Here is a 26,327-nt window from a genome sequence, read left to right as displayed (position 1 = left end):
ATGCTCGAAGTACACTCAACAAGCACATCCCAAGGGCAAATTGGATAACACTGTGGTAATAGACTTGCTTTCTTCACTCGAGCGGTATATCATTGGCTTAGGAACTTGTCCTGGTATCAGGAATGTTGCGGTAACGCTAGTTTTACTCATGTCTGGTGGCTACGGTTACATTGCATGGAGAATTTACGAGTAACTACACATCTAAATGTGATAGCATGGCTGGTGTAAGCAGGTTAAACATATACTGTGATACAGAGAAACCTGGGGCCCAATGTATGTCATTACCAAGACATAAACAGGTGTTTCGGATGTAGGAAGATGGTGCACACCTCACACATCCACACCATCTCTACAGCGTATTATATAATGTAATGGTGACATTATTTGTTTAGGTTATTAGTTCATGAAACTGTTGTGGCATGTAATGTGATAAAATTACATACCAGCACCATGGCAACAACCCCAATGGAGAGTCAATTGATTTGATGAACACACAAATTCCCTAGTTCAGCAATGCCATACAGTGGGCAGTGGTTAATGTTACAACCCCACAGGTAATATAAAGAGCAAGAAAGTCCACGTAAGGACGAAGCACGGGGGTGGATGGGTAAAACAAATACAGGACTTTAATCCAGGAGACCCCTGTTTGTGTCCAGTGTGAAACTAAAAGTTAAGGCTGACTTCTTTTAACTTTACATACTTCACCTCACAGACCACTGCCATCTACAACACTGACTACTTTAAAAAGGGACACTATTACAACCTCCTCCACTGTCACCATTTTAGTTGCGATAGAAACGTGTGACTCTGCCCTCTGGTGCCATCTAGTGGACACATCTATGCCAACAGAAAGGATGCATGTTAGTATGAGGGCAGTGATGGTTAAAACATTTGAAATGAACGTATCTGAATATATAAATGAGCCTTAAACCCAACTGTGCCACCACTGCAAAATGCGGATTTACAACTCATTCTCACTCTGACCTTGTCACATTTTGATGTTTTGGTCATGGACTTTCCACGTCCACATATGACGTGAAACAAAAAAGTGGCTAGGGTTTAGCCACAAAACATGCAGTTAGGTTTAGGCAACAAAAACACGCGGTTGGGTTTTGGCAACAAAAACACGTGGTTGGGTTTAGGCAACAAAAACATCAGGTTAGATTTAGGCAACAAAAGCATATGGTTACATTAAGGCAACAAAAACACGCGGTTGGGTTTTGGCAACAAAAACACATGGCTAGATTTAGGCAACAAAAGCACGTGGTTAGGTTTAGGAATTACAAACAGGGTTTGGCTTTAGAATCTTACGGGACATGAACAGCTCTCTCTCAGATGAAAGTCCATGTTTGTTGGACCCATCCACCACCCTTCCCACCAGCCCCACTCAGCCTTTCACCAGCTTAACTTTCGTCCTTGTCCCTCTGCGTTTCCCCCTGACGCCGCCAGGCACTGTTAAATTATAACAACAACTTGCCACATATCAGGCCGATGTCAAAGGATGCCTTTTTTCATTGGTTTCTGACGCCGCAAGTCACTGCCCAAGCACCAAATTTCGCCTTGTGTGCCCTGTGTTTGAGGAGTACAGCAATATTGCACAAAAACTGTGCCTCCTCTTTACTATTCTTTTCATTAATAAGCCTAAACACCGGTGCAGCAGAGAGGGGTATGGTACATTATGGTCATATCTCTGTCTTACTGCAGGAGTGAGTCACTGAAGAAACATGATCTTTGTATGCCTACATTCAGACAGGTTTGTAGGAGAAAAAGTGATGAGTCCAAATGAAAAAAATCATCTCCCACACACCATCAAAGTTTGATGAACTTATTAAATAGCTATGGTTGGTTCAAGTGACCTTCATCATGCATTTTACACAGATGAATATATATAGCCTATATATGTATAAAATGCTCGATGAAGGCTGCTTGCCAAAACATAGTTAACAGTGGGAGTGGGCTCGTGCACTGTGCCCCTTTTTTCACATTTATAGAGATTTATAACAGAACCCTACAAACAAACAGGCTTATAAATAGGCATATTTTTGTCTTTGTGCATTTAGTTTGACTTGTGAACGTACACATAGTTTCATGCATCTGGCCCCAGATTAAGAAGGCTGGTTTATTCTAATAAGGAGATTACTTTTGCATGTCAACATCTTGCTATTCAGTTTTGTTATTTGCTGTCAGTGCAAACTTAAGCGCCCACATCCTTGCGCGTCCAAGAACATATCAGCAAAATTACAACTGATTATTTAAGGAATAAGTATTTTATTTTTTTTTGCCTTTTAGATAACAGATGAATTCACAGCACTGAGTCAAAGGGTATCAGAGGTTCATGTAACCAATTTAGCAGCACAAATGAGATTAAGAGCAGGAATACAACCAGCAGCCAGGTTTGTGCAGGTAAACAGAGCCGCTTGTTTATTTGTGATTTTTAGAGAGGAGGCGAGTTTCTTAGGGAGTGGGAGATTAAGAAAAAGAGATACGAAGAGGAAGGGAATATCGCGGCTAACATAACAGGGAGAGAAATTGAGGGAGTGGAAGAGTGTCATAGAGAGACTGAGGCAGGGAAAAAAGAAAAACTATTCTCTGGGAACACAATGCCGGATGGCGTACTCCAGCTAAATAAATTATCACGGGGGCTATTTTTAAGCTGAAGTGTAAATGCAGTAATCCATGGAGCAGGAGCTGCGAAGAGCCAACACACAGAAGCCACATCAGGGAATACAGCTCTGCCTTTATCTTCCCCTCCCGCCCACCCCAGTCTCTCTTCCCTCTCTCTCTCACACACACACACACACACACACACACACACACACCCTCCACTCCCAGCACCTCTATCTTTTCTCGCTTTATCCTTTTCCCATTCCCCTCTTCGTTTTTCTCTTTCTTTTCTCCCCTGCCTTTCATATGGTAAAAGCCTCCTTTCTGTGTCGGAGTATTTTGCTTATCACTGAGCCCTCTATGGGGACTCCACAGAGTTCTATTGTAATAAACAATAACAGACTTTTGAACAAGACAGGGAGGGGAAACATGTAAGTGGCACGCAAAGAAGCAGCAGTCAGAGGATATTAGGCCACAGTGGGTCATTCTGCAACTTGCAAACAAATCTGTCTTAGCGGATGTTATAATGTTAAGGATTTTTTTCTTTTTTGTATATACTCTGGTCCCTGTGGGAGAATGTTGTCAGGCCGAGGGAAAGTTTCTCTAAGAAGTCATAGTTCCTTGTGCTGTTTTGGTATGGAAGAGGAGAACCTCCTCTGCTGCTGTTTAATAGCACATAATGGGATGTCGTTAATCACCAGCGCTGGCTGAGGTTTCACAAGGTTAATGACGACGTAGCCAAGCTCTCGACTGTGTCCCATTCCTCAGGTATTTATCAGTGTCAGCAGGAACCCGAGAGCTGGGGGCAGTTCATAGTTCTGCTGCTCACCGTGTCCACATCTTTACCGCTTCTTCTCTTTCTCCTCTCTCTTACGTCTGTCTCCCCTCTCCCTTTCTCACACCTTTTCTCAATGTGTAATACACATTTGGCTCACATGTAGCTCAGGGGTAAGCAATATGGATGGATCTTCCATCATGTTATGCTATAATGCATGCTAGGGCTGCAACTAAAGATTAGAGTTGTTATGAATTAATCTGCTGATCATGATCTTGATTAGGGCAGCATGGTGGAGCAGTGGTTAACATCTTCTCACAGCGAGAAGGTCTTGGGTTTGAATCCAACAGCCAGCTGGGGCCCTTGTGAGTGGAGTTTGCTTGTTCTCCCAGCGTAGGTTTTCTGTAGGCGCTGCAGCTTCCTCGCACAGTCCAAAGACATGCAGGTTTAGTTTAATTAGTAACTCTAAAATGCCCGTAGGTGAATGGGTGTTGCCCAGTGACAGCTGGGATTGACTCCAGCCCCCCTGCAACCTTGCACCAGGATAAGCAGCTACAGAAAATGAATGAATGAATATTCTTGATCCATTTGGTCTATAAAATCTTGGGAAAATGTGAAAAATGTCCATCATCTTTTCCAGTATTGTGCATGAAAGTGCTAAAAGATTGTGGTCATTCAACTTGTAAATGTTTTTGGTGAACAGTTAAGTGATCATACCTACTTTCAACTAATGAATGTGAGCGTTGTTCACTCTCACAACAGTTATAGACATTCACACATGGCACCCAGCATGCAGGTGTTGTGTTGAGGATGGTTTCTCATTGTTTCCTCCGACCCAAGACGGAATTTATACTTCTGCGCTGAATCGACGCCAACGTGTACCTCCCCAGAAATCTACATGTCGTGGCGATGCAGACCTCCTGTTTATTTTTGTAAATTGAAACCATTTCCCTCAGTGGAAACAAAGCTTTTATTTAATTTTATTTCACAGATAACAAACAATAAATTGTGAAGACAATTAATCCTCCACAAAAATAGCATTTTAACTCTTGTGTGTGATTTATCCTTCAGGGATTTATACTGCGGGATTTATCCTGGCCTAATGAGTAGAGGAAATCTCTGCTCATCGCTAGGCCAATTTATACAATATAAAATCTCATAGGCTTGTGCTAATTATATTAGCATGTTATATTTGTTTGGAAAACATGCTTAGTATAAGACAGTTGTTTTGTGAGTGTACCTTGTGAGTTGTAATGGAGCCAATTTGTGTACCGTTACCTTTGTTAAATGCTGCTGTTGTCCCTGGTTTTATATGAGAAGAGGAAAAGATCGTTAGCTGCTAGGCTAATTTATACAATGTAAAATGCCATAGGCTTGTGCTAATGACATTAGCATGTTGTATTTGTGGGGAAAATGTGTCCAGATAAAGACAAATGTTTGTCTGTGAATGCTGCGAGTTATAGTGAAGCCAGTTTTTGTACTGTTTGAAATTGTCTCTATTAAGCCATGTTTAATGTGTGTTTTGAATCAACTAAACTTTACAACACTTAACAGAAACCCTGCTGCCAACCAGTGTTTTGAGGGTGTAACTGCAGAGTGACACAGACACACCACCGCACAAGTACAAATGCTCACAACAACATAGGCAACGTGCATAGGCTATGACGTAGGGTCTGCCGTACAAGTATAAATCCTGCTTAAATCTGAACCAAACCTTCCTTTTCATAACCACAAAGGGGGGCTGGGGGGGATGGGTGATACAGACTCAACACCTGCATGGCTAGTACAACTGTCAAATCAGACAGCATAGCTACTGGTACTGCTAAAGCTTGATCATATGAGTATTAGGAGGAGTTTTATGAACAAATCAGCAGGGGAAAAAAAATCCAAATTTTGCCCACCAGATCTGAATAAAACAATCTGACATCAGCCACACTGGCTGGAAATTCAAACAACAGGTGGAGATGAAGCATCTGACCAGTTTGGGGAAATATCAGGGAGTGAAGGATAATTACAAAATTGTATTTTTCGTTTTGGTCTGTGTGAACTGAACTTTGAGCTAGCTCTTGTGAAGTGTGAACATGCACAATATTGATTGTTTCCCAGAGTCCAACATATGTGTTCACTGACCTCTTTTGCCTGACCAACAGTACAAAACCCAAAGATATTAAGTTTTAATGACATAAACCAGAGGAAAAAAATCCAAATCCAATCTGGACTCACAGTCGACAATCAGTATGAAAAAAGTCTCAGCATCTAAGGTCTACTTACAGGAAATTTTCCAGAGATTTAAGCCACGTTTCATGGCCTTTAACAGTAAATGCAGTTTGCTCAGCTGTGATGGAAATGGTTCAGTTGTAATCACGTAACATAAGTAAGGAACTGGACAAACAACTGAACAAACTCCATCCACTAATGAAGACCAGGGAATGCAGAACATTTACAAGTTACATGAGGATACCATTTACTCGATTTATGCTGAGAATATTTTCTTAAACTTCAGTACTGTTTCCAAGGTCAGTGATGAACCTTCAAGCTCAGCTGAGACACAACACAGCTTACAAATAAAACAACCAGGTGAGAATCTCTAAATTTAATACCTGCTCATTGATTTGCAGCATAGCCTGCAATGCCATTATACAGCTACAGACATAAAAGGGATAGATTGGTGAGTATGAGTGTTATGGCAAAAAGATTCCAGTTGTCACAGTATATATATTATATTGCCCAAAGCTGGAGCACCTACCCACCATGTTTTTATTTGTTTTCTTGCTGAAAATTAGATGAGAAGATTGATAACAATCTGGCTGGAACATCCTCCAAGACTATGGGAGGGGCGTCACAAGTATCATAGCTATTCCTTGTACTTTATCTTGATGCAATATGCTGACCTCAGTCATGTTTTGAAACCAGTAACACAAAGATGCTGCTAAAGCCTTGGGCGAATCGACCATCAATGTCAGCATAGTAAAACTAGGATACTGGATTTTCCTGTTTAACATCATGAATCATCTAAACACATTTCTATAGAAATTTCCACATGCACAACGGTGCTCTCACCCACGTCGACGTGCATACAAATATAGATACATGCAGACATCAGCATACATGCGCCGAAATAAATGAGGGGCTTGTTTTCACTGTTCCACTTTTTGCTCTTCTGCATCGCCATCTTCAAGCCCTGAAGGCCATGACAGCTCTGTGTCAGGAGAGATATCCTGCATGATAGAGCAGCACAGTAAAGAAATGGTACTGAGCTCAGTTTGACAGTCCCCTGCTGAGCAACTAAAGGAAGCTGAAGCATGGAGGCAAGGGTCTGTGTGTGTGTGTGTGCTCGTGTGAACGTGTGTGTCAGTGTACGTGTTGGCAGGTGGCGCTGGAAAAGGCACAGTAGCAAACAAATCCAACTTGACGCACAACTAGAATACCAAAATACAAGCACTTTGAGAACTAGCATTCCTCTGTCTCTTGCTCTGCATAAAATAGACTTATTTACTTAACCTCACTGGGTTGCGCTGATGAGAAGCACTGCTTTAAAGAGATAGATGGAGAGAGGGAGAAGGGGGAAAAACTTCCCGTCAGTTGTTTATGTTGTTGAAATCAGGGCAGGAAAAGAAGCAGGCGTGCTCGCTCAGAGTCGCAGAATAAGATGACCTATTTTGAACACATGCTGAGAGACGAAGCTCTCTAAACCTTATCTGAACACCACAGAAGCTCAAAACTCCTCATATATAAATATTTATTGGCATGTATATGCTCATGTGTGCATATATGTATGACCTTCCTAGATTGTCTGAACTTTCACTTAGTAATGTTCTAAGCCTGTAGCAGGTGTGAGGTGGCTAGACTCAATGACCCCTCAGTTTCAACAGCTGTGCCTTCTGCTGCATGCCTTTGAGTCAGAAAGACGTTAGACTTACCATAAATCAATATATGAATCAATAACAAGTATCCTACCTTTTGGTGCAAAGAGTTCACCTCATGGCTTTCATCGTTTTCTGTCTATTGGTTATCATAGTCCAAACCACACAAGAACATCTGATGGCCGGACCTTTATGCAAGTTAACCATCAGCAACCAAGGTGATCATTAACCAATGAGATTGTGTCTTGTAGGTCACTGTTGTCATCTTATGGGTTGTATTTATGTTATATTTTTGCCTTTATTTCCATTTCTAATGTGGTGCTGCATGCTAAATAGTTATGAGCTTGGCTGCCATTCAACCTTTCCATCCAGCCCTTTATTCCTGTGTGTATATTGGATGATATTATGTATGCTCTGTTTGTAACCTTGGCAAATGTTTTAGTTCCCTTACCATAGCATAAGATTATGGTTTTGCCAAATCCTCAATCTTTCCCTAATATTAACCACGATGTAGCGGACCAAACAGCCAAACAGATCTGGGGTCTCCCTTACAAGAACTGCACACTGGGAAACTCCCCTGAGACCTACATACCTTCAAGGGCTATTTAACATTTCCATTTTCATTGCTAATTAATCTTGTGAACGCGATATCTCAAGAGCACCCTGAAGTAATTTCTTCAAATTTGGCACAGAAGTTCACTTGTACTCAAGGAGGAACTGATTAGATTTTGATTGTCAAAGGTCAAGGTCACTGTGACCTTGCATCCATCTCATTCTCGTGAGCGTGATATCTTAACAACACCTTTAGGGAGTTTCCTCAAATTTGATACAGCTTGAGTCCACTTAGACTCGAGAATGAACTGATAGGAAGTTGGCGGTTGAAATTCAAAGGTCAAGGTCCCTGTGACCTCACAAAGCATTTTTTGGCCATAACTCAAGAATATAATATTACATTTTATATCCAAAAGGTCAACAGTCAGCTTCACTGAGACATCTCAGGAACAGAAGGGGAGACATTTGGTCAGAAACTGAACATGTGACACTAACCTTGGGTACCTACCTTGAAACTGTGCTGATTGTATAGATCTTCTGTGCTCCCGTGGGGAAGATGTCTGTGAAGCATCCATGATATTACAAACATGGATGTAAACTGTAAGTGCAACTTGACTGGTTAGCAGAGGCATACAACCATAGGGTGGTAATTCTAGTTTTCCTACAAGCTGTTGTTTGCATTTCTGTTGTCTTTTGTTTACATGGCTAACAGACTTTTGAAAAGGGCCGTTGCTAGTGCTGCATTTGCTGTGTTCAACCAATCTTCGTATACTTACTTTACTCGTGGTTGCTCTTGTGCTGGAGGAGAACGTGCTCTAAAATAGGAGCTTCAAAGGTCCCTCAAAACTGTGTTCTAAGAAATATGAAAAATTCCTGCTGTCTGAAATCACCTATAGGAAAAAAATAGAATATTAAAAAGACAATACAATGCAAAAACAACATTCTTGTTTGACAGTAGGGTTGTTGAATTATTTGGACAAAAGTAATAAGTGTCCTTGTAAATAGATGCAACTTTGCACTCTCAAACTCAAGGGTATTAAATATGTCAAATGGAATCAATCATTACATTTATTTTCTTGAGTTTTCTCTTGTGAAAGCTTTTACTTCTTCAGGCCTTTGAAAATCCTTCAAATGAAACAATCTGAGAAGGAAAAATCAATCTGTCTTTGAACTGCTCACAACTCAGCTCACTGAGGTCATAACCTGTGATGAGTGGTCTTATGCTTCATTTTAAGGGGTCACAAGCCAAAAAGTTTGGGAACTGGAGCTGCTCTAGAGAAGCGCTGTTGGCGGAGTTACTTTTTGCTCTGATCATCTGTTTTGTACATTTCTGACTTGTTGTTGGTGATTAATGGCAGTGAGGCTTGTCAGATTTTGCAGTGTGTGAACTTTGTTTCTGGCATCTTGAGCTGACAGACTTCGTTTTAACAGAGTATCACTTCCTACTGTACAAAAGGACTTGCTGCCTCACAAACAAGAGTCATTATTGTGCAGCCACATCCTAGCTTGAGAACTGATCAAGATCAGGATGTCTCAACCTTTTTTTTTGTTTGTTTTTACCTTCCACTGTATCCCACGGCCAAGATTTTGTGATGTGTCTTCCTTAAATACAATACATGAAGGTATCAAATCCAGGTTTGATTTCTTCATTGTCAACAAACCCTATGAAAAGACCAAAACTAACAATATATAAGCCCATCTCACAAAACTTTCCAACCTCATTACCTTGTCTGTTGCACTCAGGCAAAAATCTTCTGTCTAGTCCAGTCTTTTAACTAGTGCATCATCCGTTCAAACACATGCTTGTTTGGAACAGGACAATTGCTCAGCCTGTGGTATTGTTGCTTGCAGCTTATTAGAACAGCTCATACATACAACTCCACACTCGAGGCTGCGCTTCCTTGAGTCCTGAGCAATACACATGGGCCCAAAGCAGCTATAGATTTATTATGATGTTTGGGTGATGATGATGTTTATATATTGAATTATATTGCTACCGAAAATAATCTGCAACTCAATCGCTGCTGCATACAGAGGAGCACCAGACTGCCTTTTTTTGTTTAAGCCTTACCCATATCACATAGAGTGCTTTTTGCTGTTTGATGCATATTGCTTTTTAATTGTTACTAGGCACAGATAAAAATGGACAGGTGGGGCGCACCAGTTGTGGCTCTGACTAAAGCCTAGTTCACATTACATGATTTTCACTCTGATTTTGCGTCACCAAGACTATCGTAATCTTTTGAGTGTTCATACCTGGCAACATGTGTTTCTGTCAGCGGGAATCTCGCCCGCACACCACAAGATTTCTCCACCAAGCCCTCGCCGACAAAGCCCCAGATAACACGGTTGGAGACGACACATCGTAAAGGCATGGATATTCTTCCCAGTGTTGAATCAGATCTGCCTCCAGGGCCTGAGTCCAAACATAACGCGTTCCCTGTGATTATGTGGACGCCGCCATTGTTGTTGTTGCTTGCCGGCTTGTCAGTGTTGCCAGATCTTGGGAGAGAAACAAGCAACCAGGGCTATGGAAACAAGCCCAAAAGAAGCGACTATCATGCGTTTAGATAACTTATTAGACAGATATATATATAGAGAGAAAGGTGACATTTAGAGAGAAAGCCCAAATAAGCAACTCCACTTTAGAAACAAGCCCAAAGTTGCGGCTAATAAGCGGACCTGGCAACCCTGCGGCTTGTCGTCCTCACATTTCTTCCATCCTCCTGTGTGCTGATGTGGGACGTATCCCGCCTCTCATTGGCTGATGCTCTTTGTCAGTCCTGTCAGACTTCTCCAGTTGTCTAGCATGCCAGATATCCAGTCCAGGACTCGTGGCAGACTACCTGCCGACTCACCTCCGACCCAAGGTGGCTCTCAAGATCCTCTGCGACGTCAAAATCGCAGTCGTGTCAAGTTGTGCCTCTCAAAAAGTACATTGGTCACAGGGAAATGGAGATCTGTGTGGGTGGGAGACCCTCAGAAAGAGGAGAAATCACAGGGGGCACTACCAGCTGGTCCAGGAGCTTCTCCTTGCTAATGGTCGGTTAAAAGCTTATTTTAAGATGACGCGGGGACAGTTTGACAATCTGCTGTCAATCATTGGGCCTATTTAGGGTTTGTAAAACATTAGAAAGACGAGACCAGGGGTTGCGTTAACCGGATATTCTCGGTCATTGACCGTTTTTTTACAACAATTACCGGAAAATCTGAAGGCCGTCGGTCATTTTGACCGGTTGCAATTACCACCCCTGCCCACTTGGCGGCGGAGTGCACAGTCAGTGGTTTAAGTGGCTGCCGTTTTCACACTGCAGAGAAAAAGTCATTCATCTGCTTCATGTAGCGTTGTTGACATAACGCCCTGGACACACCAGATGCGGTAGTGCCGCAGAAGTCCTGCGAGTATACTCGCAGGCGCTTGACTGTTCACACAGGCAGCGCATTTCTCCTGCGCTCTCCACGCCGGTTAAACATCGACTCCACTCGTCTGTTCCCGTCAGTACTCGTTTTTTTTTCACTTCAACAGGTCATTTTAAACATGGGTAAGGCCATATTTTAATTGTTTTTTATAACGTAATAAGTTAATGACAATTTGTCATTGCACGTCCATGTATTGAGCGTGTTGGATAAACACTGAATGAACAGGGCATATTGTTCTGACCATTTTATTCATGTAGTTATGTCTGTAGGCTCGGTGACACAAAATTAAAATTGTAATGAAGTGATTAGGGTATTGAAAAATGTGTTCGGTTATGCACTGTTGTGTTTTTTTAAATTATAAACACGGTATTTTCTCGTCACGTTCCTCAGTGCGTGCTGTTGTTATTTTATTTTGAAAATTGGCTGGATTCTCTCGTCTTTTCTGTGTCCGACTTCCTGTTTGGTACGATCCGTCTTTGAATATCTTTATTATCATTTAAAAACGAAAATTAAAATGACCGGTAAAAATAGATTATGACCGGATTTTTATGACCCTGTCGGTCAAAAGTCTATCGCAGCGTCTGCGAGACTACACTTTGTTCAGATATGTCATGCAGCTTGCCATGACGATGTTCAGAGCGAGCTAACGTTAGGTCAACACAAATCACATACAGTGCTTTTTTGTTATTGCCACCACAGAAGTCTCGCCTTTGAATACAATCTGATTAGACAGCCCTAAAGCCCCGTCCCCAGTTACAGTTTAGTGAAAATGCATGTTTGGGAAGCACTGAGCATACGACTGGTGACGTGGATTATACTGCACGAGCTGTGTGAGAGTTTGTAAAAAGAAATTTTGACATAGTTTTGCTGTTGTGGAGGCATGTGAGAAAAACAAACTCAATATACCACAGGGTGAGATATTGGTTTACAAATGATCATTTGGGGGATGAAGCATTCCTTTTGGTTTTCCAGCAGCCAACCTGTCAGGGATACACCAGCAGGTAAAGCCTGGATCCAGCCTATAGAGCAGATATTTCAAAGCTGGATGGACTGAATCAGTGCAAATGCATCTTCATCCGCATTTTTACTACAAGACGTGGCGCACAGCAGAGAGGTGGCAGATGCGGCTGCATGCTGAGGTGTGCTCTGATTAAACAAGCAAGACAGATGTGATTACAAATGCATGGAAGGAGAGAAGGGGGAGAAAGAGAGATGAAGAAAGGAGTGAAGCGTGGCAGGAGAGATTTTGATGATCCACACTACCTGTCTCTGAAAAGCTGCTCATCTGTTAATACTGGCAAATCACATTCATCATTCCTACCAGTGGCACAGGAGACCGAGCCACCGCAGGCTTTGGGAGCACTTTTTGTGTTTGTGTGTGTGTGTGCGTACGATGTGCGTGCAAGCATTCATGCGTGAACTTATGGGTATGAGACCGAATCCGTGTGTGAATTACACTGCGGAAGAAGTACATTAATAATAGATCAACTCTCCCTTTGTTTGGGACGTAAATGTGATGAGTGGGCCTTGTAATTGGTTAGTTTAATAACTGGAGACAAACTGAGTGTTCTCTGCCTCTCATTCAGACACACACACACACATGCAATTACACACTACAGAAACATGCCGAAATTGTAATTCTCTGTCAAACACTGGAACACACGCACACACACACACACACTCCACACTCATGTCAGGGAGGCATTCACACGCTGGTCTGTTTAATTTAGGTTTGGCAGATTATAGTAATTATGTTAAAGAAAAGATTTTCTAGAGTAATTTGCCCTTTTCTGTCCTTGAAGACTGAAACAGTGCTGGCTGAAGGATGATCACACTCCTATTTTTTTACACTGCTACTTAACTGCTCAACCAGATTTGAAAATATGTTCGCATGAAGGTTGTGAAACATCCAGGCTTTTATTGTTTTGCATGATTTTATGGCAACAATAATCTCCTTGATCATCCGAAAATGTGTTGCTGTCGATGTAATCACAGCCATAACAGCAAACTGTTCTTTATATTAAGGTGCAGAGCATGTGTATTATGTGTGTGTGTGTGTGTGTGTGCATGTTATAGAGAGAACAAATGTAAACTACCCATGAAATTAAGATTCAGAACAGAGTTTTCTGTTTGTATGACGGTGTAAATGCAGCCCTTTGCGTGTGACAATGCAAACTATCCTTGAAATTAAGATGTAGACCAGGAGACATTCCTGTGTGTGTCTGTGCATACGTGTGTGTGTGTGTGTGTGTGTATGTGTGTGAGGAGGCAGATCGCCGAGCTCTGAGTATTCTCACCACTCTCCGGAGACAGAGGGGAGGGGGATTTGAAGAATCTTTCGAACATGCTGACAGCTTGTCAAGGCCCTCCTACGACTGTAATGAATTTTAGCCTTTTGTGGTGTGTGGTCCCGTTGCACTGATAAGCCCTGGCACTAATACAGTTAACAAGAAGTGAGAGTGTGTGTATGCATGTGTGTGTGCGTCTGAGGGGCTGACATGGTGTTTACATGCTTTTGAGCAAGAATAGCTTGATGAATTGTCGTGTTTGTCAATAACGATGATGAATATTACCTGGTTGAATTTGCATGACTGTTTATGTGTGTGAATATGTGTGTAATAATAGACAAGTCATGATGTTAAGTACTCCATCACTACATTTCAGAGGATTTCACTTCACTCCACTACATTTATCAGACAGATATTGCTACTACATTTTTACATTAAAAAATCAACACTGTCAAATAGAGCGACAGCATCAGTGCCCCAAAACAATGTATGTTTATGTCCCAGTGACAGAGTCCTCCAGCAGCCATATTAATTCTAACTGGAGTGACAGAGAAAGTGATGTGACGTTGTTCAGCCCATTAAGGATGTTGCATTTCACTGTAGAGCTGCATGCAGCATATTGATTTCCCAGCCCCTCCCTCTCTCTTTATCATGAGACTGCTGCGGTGTGGCCAGTGTGAGTTCTGCACACACACACACACACACACACACACACACACACACACACAGATACACACACTTACAGGGTTAACTGTTAGCATCAAACAGCTTATGTTACCCATCGGTTATTAACAGGTTAAGACAGAGTCAAGCCATTTTGGTGCTAGTGTTAGATTAACGACTCGCTGTCAGGTGTCAATTGCTGCTGCCTGGCTTCAGCCCAGGCAGCAAAATCAACACATTCTCACTCCAACCTCATCACATATAGACATTTTGGCCATGGACTCTCCACGTCCACATACAACGTGCAAGGTACCTTGGTGTCAAGTTCTGCCTGTTACATGCATTGTATTCTTTTAAAATACACTTCCGTTTTCACAGGAAATTGAACGTTTACACACAGTCTCTTTGAAAATAAACACACCACGTCAGTACAACACCGAGAATTGATGTTTTTTCCTTTTCCTTCCATTGTTAGGTTCAGGTGTGGCTTTAGAACCTTACGGGATTGGGGCATCGGTGGCTTAGTGGATAGACCAGTCGCCCCATGTACAAGGCTGTTGCCGCAGCGGCCCGGGTTCGACTCCAGCCTGTGGCCCTTTGCTGCATGTCATTCCCTCTCTCTCTCTCCCCCTTTCATACTTAGCATTCCTATCAATTAAAAATGCCCCCCAAAAAAAGAGAACCTTACGGGATGCAACGCCGCTCTCACGGGTAACAGTCAGTGTTTGTTGGCCCAATCCACCAGATTTTGACGACTTTGGAGTGAGACCAGGCTTACAAAATATGTCAGATGAGATCATGTTGTACTGTTTCAGCTCGTGGTAATCAGCCAGAGGTAGCAGGAGAACAGCTCACAGAGACTGTCCTTCAGCACTGCATTGAGCAACAGCAATAGCTGATCGTTGGCCCAACATCACATAGGGTTGCACGTGAAATTGCATGCTAACACAATGCATACAACAAAACCAATATGTGCTGCACACTGCCTACTGAATTAACAATCAAGTATGCCATTACCAGCAGGGTGATCACACTGAATACTCAAGTAATATGGAACTCTAAAATGACAGGGTCTCACCCAGATGGGTGTGGTTTTGCAGGAAGTACCAGTGTTGAATTTCTCGCTAGACATAGCAACTTTTCAGACCCCCCCAGCAACTTTATATCTAAAAGGGCAAAAGCGACAAATTCAGTGACTCATTCAGGCCATCAGGAAAGAAAGAGAGAGATATTATATTGTAATTCATTCCCGTGCATGCTGCTCAGAGTAATCACAGTCCCCGGCACTTCCGCCATCAGCATGGGGTCTCTCCCCCACTCTCTCATGCCATGCAGTCATTGATGCTATTGCTCTCTGGATTGGAAGTGAGACAAAGTGGTGCACTATAGTATAAGGTCCATAGCTCTCCTGCCATTCAAATGTTTTGTTGACGATTTTTCTATTGAATCTAATTCATCAATGTTTTAATGCTTCCATTGATTTTTGATGATGTCACCAAAACACAAATGAGCATATGATGTCAGCTGGTGACTTTTAGTGACTTTGGAGCTTGTGCTGGCTACTTTCATTTGAAGGAGTTGGCAACAGTAGGAAGTAGCAGTACATGGTACAGTGACTTCCATGAGCTGTTGAGAGAAGTTTGCCTTGAGGGCTTTCTTCTTGGTCAAAATTGGGGGTAAAAATAAATGGTTGGGTTTAAAATGAATAGAAAGGGCTTTCCGGCAAAAAGCCTGCTAGGCAGACACCTCCGATGTGCGCTCCATGACCATCTCAGCCCTGCTCAGCCCGTGTGCGCGTTCCTGAGGTTTCCAAGATGGAGAGTGATGTTAGTTTTATACAAATATAAAGCCTGTTGGCTGGGCGTCTTTTGATTGAGTCATTTTTTAACAACAAAAAACCTGAATACCTTTGGGTTGTGGAAAAAAACAAGACCTTTGAGGATGTCATGTTGGGCTTTAGGAAACACTGATCGACATTTTTCACCATTTTCTCACATTTTCTAGATCAAACAACTAATCACTTAATTGAGAAAATAATCAACAAATGAACTGACAATGAAAACTATCATTAGCTGCAGCCCTAGAATGGAGTATTTTTAAACTGCGGTATTGGTACGTTTACTTAAACACAGGATCTAAATACCACCACTAGAAAGTATATCCTCAAACTTTTTCTTATAATTTTTGTTGCTGAAGTTGAATTCTCCGCTCCATGTTGGCTGTCTGCCCTCAGTTTCACCTCCCACTGTTAAATAGAAACATATATAAAATCACAAATCAGTTTCCTTGCACCAAGCTCTGCATTCACACACATATGCACACACACACAAGCTGTTGTCAGAGTCGGCGCTGGCATGTATCTTTGTGCCTTGTCATCACATGCTCCGACTGAGCTCTAAATGTCACTTGTCTCTCTCCGCTTCATCTGCCTGACTCATCCTCCTTGTCTTCGCTCTGCATTTGAAATGCTTGTGTGTGTGTGTGTGTGTGCGACACTGACATGTGCTGGTGTGTACGCGCTTGATGGACACACCGCTGCTCTCCACCTCCCTTTGTACGGCGCCTGCAAGCACAATGATGCTCACTGCATTGATTTTCTCGTGCCATTTTATAATTATGTCTCCTCTCTTTTTATTCGTCCTCCCCCTCTCTCCCTCCCTCTTTCTCTCTTTTATCCTGTCTCTCTTATCTCCCTCCTCTCTCTTCTATTTTTCTAATTCCATCCCCCTGATCCATTTTTATGCCTCACTGTGCCCATGCTTGTTATCTCGGCCCTTTCTCTTTCTTTTCCTGTTTGATCTCAACTTCTTAATTTCCTCTCTCATCTACGTCACTCCGCTTGGTTCGGTTTTGCACCCCTACCCTCCCCGCTCTTCCTGTGATGATCGTCATTGTTTTTCTTTTTGCTCTTCTGTTTTCGCCTTATTTTTCTCTTTCATGCCATTTCTGATATTTCTCAATGTTTTCTTCTTTCTAACAGGAGCGCATCCTCTCTCCGTTTCACACACCCCGACCCTCTTTTCTGTTATTTTTCTCCCATTAATTATCTTTCCACTGTTTTTTTTTCTTTCTGCAGCCTCTCTGGAGTGCACTCCGTCTTCACCATAGCCTGATGGAGGACTATCCAGTCACAAAAGGACGCAGATACCCACCGCCTTGCCAACATCCACCCCAATTATGTGATCCCCAGACTTCTTCGTGGAACAATCTCAGCTCTCCGTCTCACACCTCTGGTCTCCGTCCTCATCCGATCTGGAAAAAACCCATGCCTTCTTCCCAGCCACTCCTGAGAAGCTCCCACGAGTTCTGACTTGCTGTTTCCTCACAGTCCAAACAATTCCTCACAGCTTCCTGGAATCTGACCCACAGTTTCCATTTCAGGCGTCCCATCTCCAGTCGTTTCTGACCTTTGCAGCCAAACCTCCACCAGACCTCTCACGCTATAACTCCTCCACTCCTCTCAGAATCACTTCACTCCCTCTCCCTCAAGATCCAAGCCGACAGCCAAGCCCTTCCAACAATTAATCTACCCAGAATTCAACACTTGCCTTGGCTGGGTTTCCTAAAAGCATTTAAACACAAAGATAATCTCTGCACTGTCGCCTTGAGATGGAACGATAGTTTCATGTGTGTGTGTGGATTTGCTTTTAGAGAAATCTACCCTACCCTCAGTGAAAGTGATACCTATAATCCTCTTCTTCATTTAAACTCAAACACAATCTCTAGGTCTGTTTGTGACATGTTGGCTCCTTCATTGTAGCACCTAAATGTCTATTATCTCCCATGAGTACTCTTGTGGTGCACTTCTGAGCCTGGCTCTGCCCTACTCAGGGCTTTCAACCTAGTCGCTAGAATAAATGTTGGCATGAGATGTTTCTGCAGTCCATGGATGTTACAATTGTATGTTTCATATGTAGCGGATATGTTGAAACTTTACATTTCTTGACCTTTCATTTTTCAGTTGTATGTTATGACAACGCTGTGATTAATGTTAAGGCTCAAAAACTAGTAAGTGTTACGAAAACATAATGTTTGGGTTTAAAATACCTTGTTGTGTTTCTACAAATGCAGCTGGACATGTCCCAAACAGTTGTTAAAAAATACACCGTTTTGTGGGTTTTTTTGCTGCGAACATGGTTGGACATGTCCCAAACTGTTGTTAAAATATACCCAGTTTTGATGCTACACATATGGTTGGACATGTCCCAAACTGTTGTTAAAATATACCCAGTTTTGTAGCAACAAACCTGGCTGGACATGTCCCAAACTGTTGTTAAAATATACCCAGTTTTGATGCTACACACATGGTTGGACATGTCCCAAACTGTTGTTAAAATATACCCAGTTTTGATGCTACACATATGGTTGGACATGTCCCAAACTGTTGTTAAAATATACCCAGTTTTGTAGCAACAAACCTGGCTGGACATGTCCCAAACTGTTGTTAAAATATACCCAGTTTTGATGCTACACATATGGTTGGACATGTCCCAAACTGTTGTTAAAATATACCCAGTTTTGTAGCAACAAACCTGGCTGGACATGTCCCAAACTGTTGTTAAAATATACCCAGTTTTGTAGCAACAAAAGTGGCTGGACATGTCCCAAACTGTTGTTAAAATATACCCAGTTTTGATGCTACACATATGGTTGGACATGTCCCAAACTGTTGTTAAAATAGGCTATACCCAGTTTTGTAGCAACAAACCTGGCTGGACATGTCCCAAACTGTTGTTAAAATATACCCAGTTTTGTTGCTACAAACATGGTTGGACATGTCCCAAACTGTTGTTAAAATATACCCAGTTTTGATGCTACACATATGGTTGGACATGTCCCAAACTGTTGTTAAAATATACCCAGTTTTGTAGCAACAAACCTGGCTGGACATGTCCCAAACTGTTGTTAAAATATACCCAGTTTTGATGCTACACACATGGTTGGACATGTCCCAAACTGTTGTTAAAATATACCCAGTTTTGATGCTACACATATGGTTGGACATGTCCCAAACTGTTGTTAAAATATACCCAGTTTTGTAGCAACAAACCTGGCTGGACATGTCCCAAACTGTTGTTAAAATATACCCAGTTTTGTAGCAACAAACCTGGCTGGACATGTCCCAAACTGTTGTTAAAATATACCCAGTTTTGATGCTACACATATGGTTGGACATGTCCCAAACTGTTGTTAAAATAGGCTATACCCAGTTTTGTAGCAACAAACCTGGCTGGACATGTCCCAAACTGTTGTTAAAATATACCCAGTTTTGTTGCTACAAACATGGTTGGACATGTCCCAAACTGTTGTTAAAATATACCCAGTTTTGTAGCAACAAACATGGTTGGACATGTCCCAAACTGTTGTGAAAATATACCCAGTTTTGATGCTACACATATGGTTGGACATGTCCCAAACTGTTGTTAAAATATACCCAGTTTTGTAGCAACAAACCTGGCTGGACATGTCCCAAACTGTTGTTAAAATATACCCAGTTTTGTTGCTACAAACATGGCTGGACATGTCCCAGACTGTTGTTAAAATATACTCAGTTTTATCTCTACAAACATGGCTGGACATGTCCCAAACTGTTGTTAAAATATACCCAGTTTTGTTGCTACAAACATGGCTGGACATGTCCCAGACTGTTGTTAAAATATACTCAGTTTTATCTCTACAAACATGGCTGGACATGTCCCAAACTGTTGTTAAAATATACCCAGTTTTGTTGCTACAAACATGGCTGGACATGTCCCAGACTGTTGTTAAAATATACCCAGTTTTGTAGCAACAAACATGGTTGGACATGTCCCAAACTGTTGTGAAAATATACCCAGTTTTTTCATTACAAACATGGCTGGACATGTCCCAAACTGACATTAAAAAACACCCACCTCTGTTACTACAAACATGGCTGGGCATGTCTCGAACTATCATAAAAAAACACCTGTTTTTTTCTGCTACAAATATGGGTGGACATGTCCCAAACTGTCGTTAAAAAACACCTGCATTTGTTGGTCTCGAACAGTGGTCTGCTGCTGTCTGCTGCTTGGCAACCATTTCACCAAGGTGTCTTGCCATCCACCATCCCCTCCTGATGAGAAACTCATATACATGTAATCTGAAGTATGTGACATGCATGAAACAAACAAATGTAACATAACTGTGGTTTCCAGAAACATAATGCCAACATTTTATTCTGGCGACTGGGCAGGGACTTTCAGTGGTGGCAACATAATGACTGTCCATGAGACCACTATTAAACAACTCTCCTCTCTTTATTCTTCCACCTTTTCTCCTCACAGACTATTCCCACGACTGCAAAGGGGTGACACATTTTACACAACCGTGCGTATGTTTTTGTGCTCTTATCCTGTGCATAGATCCTGTAAACGGTGTTCAACAACGCCTGGTGAAGTATCCATATCTCTCCAACACTTTTTGCCCTCTGCATATTGTGGATCACTCTCTTTGGATAGACAGTAAGCCTGAGAGAACTTATCTGTGAAACGAAACCAACAGTTAGTAGGGGGAAAAAAACACTGAACCTGGCATCACATTAGGTACAGTTAAGTTGGCTCCCACTGAAATGAACGACATCGTTGTAAAAGCAATCTGAAGGAGATGAAGCAGAACCTGGAGGAAAAAAAAGGGATGAACTGCGAGAAGGAAATTCCCTCGGTGTCCCTAAAAGCACTGTGGTAGTAGGTAAACCGGAAAAAGATGGGAAAGGGAGTGGCTGAAATGAAAAAAAAAGGAGCAGGCACAGCAAAAGGGCTTCTTGAACCAGGAGATGCTTCAACTTGAAACTCTTTACTGCTAATGAGGAGAGAAAAAGAAGAAAAGACATCACAGATAACAAAAGAAGAGGCTTTTTCATTTCCTCCCGTCTGTATTGCCGACTCTTTTATTGCTTTGTCTGCTTTCCATCTCGCAGCTTGAAACTATTTTTAGATGAGATGTATTGAAAATAGTGTAGAAAGGAGACATGCTGTGCGCAAAAGCTCACCATGGAAATGTTGTCTGTCAGTCTAATAGGAAGATACACTGTATTCTATTTATCTCTGATGAGAAACTCAAAATCTCTGCTGTCAATGTGAATAATGGCCACTCACTGTTGATATTATAGGTATTTTAACTGCACTTAAAAGCACATGTGTCTGTCACAAAACAAAACAGCTGTTACTCAGATCATCTTCACTGTGTCTATGAGTGTAAATACATTATGAAACCCTGTAGCCGTTATAATGACCTCTCAATATCAGATGCTGGTTTCAGCGTACTTGTGGTGGTTTTTATCAAAAAGCTCGTATCCACGCTGGTGTAGCATGAGCTGTTGTCATGGTAACAACATCTTTCCCTTCCTGGATGGGAGCTGTCAATCAGAGGTGCATAAAATAGCTGCTGCCATTGGAGCAGGGGGGGAAAAAGGGGGTCAACATCGGCCCCCGAGAGCCATTGCATTTTAATGGGATTCCATTTGTAGACAGGTCCCTCTGTGTCCAGCCATTCATTGTTTGGATAGCAGCTGTAGCTTAATGCTGCAAAGACCCGTGATCAGATTGAATAGTATTGATCAGTTCTTCAGGACATACAGTCGTTCCTCCAGGACTACAAAAGCCTCAAGGAGTGTGTGTGTGTTGGTGTGTGTGTAGGTGTGTGTGTGTTTGTGTGTGCTGACAGTCACATAGGAATGGAGTTGTTCGGGCTAAAACACAAGTGGCTATTTCACGGTCGGGTGGAGATGTCGTGTCCATGTCTGTCAAGGCCCACAGGAGGAAGGGGAGGGCTGAAACTTCCGTTGAATTTGGAAATTCTCCACTTTGGGTATGTGAATTGGGAGAAATGGTTTGCAGTGGTAAAAGGCTGGTGAGTGTGAGATCTGGCTTAATTTATGCAAATGACCCTTGGTAGGAGCTCCTGATGCTATAATGTAACTATTCTCATGAATATAACAAATTGATCTTGATGATACTAATGCTAAAAATTCTGTGTAACCTCTTATTGGTGTTACAGGAACAGCTTCAGGAAATATAGTAATTTGTGAGGATGAGAAGATTTACTCCACTATCATATCTGTACGCTACACTGCCAGCAGCCTGTTAGCTTAGCATAAAGACTGTAAATGGGAAGAAACAGCGAGCCTTACTCTGTCCAAGGGCAACAAAATCTGGCTACCGGCACTTCTAATGCTAAGCAGTTAACAAGCTCTATCTAATTTGTTTAATGTCTGTTCAGTTTTGTTGTATGACCTTGGTTTTGTCAGGCTCTTACTAACTTCTTATTTTTTCTTCTCTACTTACATCTAACATATATTGTACCAGTGGTAATGAAAGCAGCCTCATCCATGCCCCATGTATTTCGGCCGTTACGTTGAAATATTCGTGACAATATCCGGGCAAAAGTTAAAATTTAAATCTGCCTATTTGCTTTCTTGCCAAAAGTTAAATGATGACATCGATATCACCATTATATTTGTCTATTAAATATAAAGCTACACCCAGCAGTCAGGTTAGACTGTTAGACGGCTTTAGGCTTTCCTCATTTCGATTCCCGTCCTTGCCTCCCGGTCTCTCCTCACTGAGGTGCGAGCAGAGGAGGTCAGGAGGAGACACGAGGAGAGAGGAGTTGGGGCAACAGGCATTTAACAAAATGAGACATGCTGTAGAAACATTATTTTAAAGTAATGTCATACTGAAGTGGGGTACAGCTGCATCATAAGCTGTGTTTCACACCGGCAACACCCTTTTTTTATTTGTCAAAGGTGCTGAAAAAACATCTGCAAAGGACACACCTGTGCAAGCCTTCTCTCTCCTTAAGATGCATTTTAGGAATTTCACAGACATTTATCAAGATAGCACGCTGAGATCGATTTCCGGGTCACAGGTAGGAGGGCGGAAGAGAGAGGAGACAAGGAGGCACAAAACTGACAAATGAGAAAAGCCACCTGTCCAAAGGCAAAAAAAATCCACCAACCAACACCTCTGAAGGTGTATCGGTACAAAACTGAAGTGCTGGTTGATGAAAACTGAAGTGGAATGTGTGTTTTGATACCCAGGGATCATGGAAAACCAGAAAAAGTCATGGAATTTCATAGTCTCATTTTCCAGAGCTGGGAAAGTCATGGAATTAGTGAAATCCTTGAACGTTCTGGGAGAGTCACGGAATTTCATTGTGTGTAATGAAATTAATTGTTGCAGTAATCTTCCATGGATAACCTTCCGCGTAATGTAACATAACAGCAAATTTATTTTCTGGAGCTGTTGACATAATGTAGCTCTAATATTCAGTGATGTGTGACATTTTGTGTTTTCACCCCATGATCGGTCTCTTCATCCGTGGATGCCCGCTAGCTGGAGTTAGGTTTGAATAGAGTTTGAATCTGGTATGTTTGAATAAAAATCGGATCATGAATCCCAAAGTTTCCATCTATGCTACACCCCACAACTACTTTTAATTATACAGCATTTTTTAGATGGAGCAATGTTCGTGGTATACATTGTAAATGGTTATGGAAATTTTATTTTGAGTCCTTTAAAAGTCATGGAAAGATTTTGAAATGAGATTTTTGTCCATGGAAATGTGTGAGAACCCTGGATACCTTTAGACGGAGCCAGGATAGTTGTTCCAATTTTTCCAGTCTTTATGCCAAACTAACCAGCTGCTGACTTTAGCTCCAAATGTAGCAGACAGACATGAGAATGTTATCAATCTCCTCATCTAAGTCATGGCAAGAAGAAAATATTCCCCAAATGTCAAACGTTTTTTTCAAGTTAAACTCATTTTGCTCGGATATGGTTGAGAAGCATTCAAATTTGTGCACAGAAGCCTGACAAAACCAAGGTCCATGCATCCCCAAAAATCCTGCTGGGAAAAGAACACAAGGCTGAGTCCTTGTGATCTTACAGTATATCAACCACTTGCATTGCATTTCATCATATTTTGATTGTGGCCCTGTAAAGAAAGTACTGTGTCTGTGTTCTTACTCAATTGCAATTCTGCCCTTCAGTGCGGCTGTAAAGGATTATTGAAAGCGTTCATGTCAAAATGTATTCTCTCAAAGCTTCTTTGAAATTAATTTTTAAAAATTTCATGCAGACACAATAAACTGTAGGTTAAGACCTGAATTTGCTTGCAGGCTCTCCACTACATAACAAATGTAGCAGTGTGTTTCAGTGATCCAGGCTGCAGCACCGTAATAACCCTGGGTGTATGCAGTAAAATATTGATATTTTATTGTTACTCTCCAGAGTTTGTGCTCGCCCCATACACACGGGGGGGGGGGGGGGGGGAGTGAGGGAATAAATTTTCCTCCAGAGGCATGAGGAGAACTTTCCACAGTGTCTCTGGCTCTGATATCCAGGTTTAACCAGCTCGAGATCTGGCAACTTTGCCAAGTTGTCGCCGAGGACTTGCCTGAACTGGCTCAGCCCACAGTCTCCCAGTACCTGTAAGAGGCTTGGCACGCACTCATAGACACTGATACACAGTGCACTGTTACACAAGGGAACGCCAGACTAAACCTCACACAATGTTTATTGCACAAGAACCTTTCACACATGCTGGCACGCACGTAAAATGCACACAAACCCAGACTCACACACACACAAACATGGTGACACTATGTACACGCATATCTCTCAGCAAATTATCAGTCACGGGTTTCACATTAGTTATGCATAAACAAGTGTAGAAGCAAACATGTAAGCGACACCTCAAACACAATCTAACAAGAATACAAGATTTTTTTTTCTCTGCCGTGTTGACAGCATGTTTCGATTCTGTTCTGAGTGTTTTTGTATCCAACCGGCATGCAGACCAAGTCTCTACTCCCAGTCTATCTACATACTGTATAAGGTGCCTAATGATGGATATTAATAATAATATTGATATCATGATGAGTATATATAATAAACAGATTAACCTTCATGTATAATGTGTGTTTACTCTGTGTGTGATTGGCCTACTAGGACGTTACAACACTCTCTAAATCTGCTCACACTGTGCAGGGGCTGTGAGTGTGTGTACGTCTGCTCACACGCAGCAGATGTAGACTTGAGTTTGCAAAAATGATTACCTGACAAATGTGGCAGATGTTGCAGCTGGAGAGCTTTGACATTGCAGTTTGGGCAGTCTCCACTGAGCCTCTGGATCCTGCAGGAGACGCCGTAAGCCACCACTGGAAATGACTGTGAGTATGCACAGTGAACACAGTCATTTACAAAGCTGAAATGCTGCTGTTCATTTTCCATTTTCTCAGAGACAGTAGCTGAAGCAGCTAATTTTGCACACTCATGTCAATAACAATGTCTAGTGCCTTGGCTACAGACAATACTTGTCCCTAATTGGCTGTTGATTGTGTGTTACCTCAGCCTTGTTCTTCATTTTTGCACCAGATCAGGATGTTTACAGCCCATTAAATGGCCATGTTTTGGTGTTTGTAAGCCTCATAGATTTGGGTCTGAAGGGGCTTGCTTCACCCAGTGATAGTTACAGAAGGCCGTGATCAGCCCATGCAATGACCACTAACACTTTATTAGGTTTCACTTTCCTTTAGTTTCAGTGCCAAAAACATGTGGTTAGGTTTAGAATAAGATCATGGTTGAGCGTAAATATTACTTTTACATGGGAATCAAATCTGCTCTTCTGGGTGAAAGTCCTGCGTTTGTCCACCACCCCTCCCAGCCACCCTAAAAGCAGACCTTCTCGCACATGGGAGATAGTCCCATGAACACTCTTTCTGGCAGAAAGTTTGATTTCTTGGCCTTCTCAACCTAATAGTAGTGGCAGGCCCCTACTAACCCATATCTAGGAGACTTATCACCACTGATATCGACCATCTAATTGCCTGATAACAGCCCAATCAGCTGATGTTTGTGTATTAGGATTTTATGTGCTTATGTTCTTGATCATGTCTTCGGTTTTAATGGCTGCTGCGAGGCAAATGTACCTTTCAGCTAAGTTAAAATTTTGCAAAAGGAATGAAAAAATTCCACCTTTACTTGACAGAGGAAAGTGTAGAAATAGGGAGAGATAGAGAGGGGTTTGCTATGACATGCAACAAAGGTCCCAAAGCCAGATTTGAATTCAGAACATTGTGCGTACATGGTGTGTGCTGTAACCACTCAACTATCAAGGTGCTCCTTGAGGAAATACTCCTCT

The 26,327-nt window shown here is 42.0% G+C and overlaps 1 protein-coding gene across 1 annotated transcript in view; it reads left to right on the top strand.

Annotated features, from left to right (window-relative positions):
- samd12 (sterile alpha motif domain containing 12) overlaps positions 1-25,094 on the top strand; it is a 171,898-nt gene extending 146,804 nt beyond the window's left edge. Inside the window, exon 5 of the mRNA XM_033637229.2 lies at positions 17,242-25,094. Coding sequence (XP_033493120.1) covers positions 17,242-17,273 — 32 coding nt within the window. The 3' untranslated portion in view covers positions 17,274-25,094. The remainder of the gene's footprint in view (positions 1-17,241) is intronic.
- The last annotated feature ends 1,233 nt before the right edge of the window (positions 25,095-26,327 follow it).

This window comes from Epinephelus lanceolatus, chromosome 16 (genome assembly GCF_041903045.1).
Source record: "Epinephelus lanceolatus isolate andai-2023 chromosome 16, ASM4190304v1, whole genome shotgun sequence".
Classification (NCBI taxonomy): Eukaryota; Metazoa; Chordata; class Actinopteri; order Perciformes; family Serranidae; genus Epinephelus; species Epinephelus lanceolatus.
This window is presented reverse-complemented; position numbering and strand designations above follow the sequence as displayed.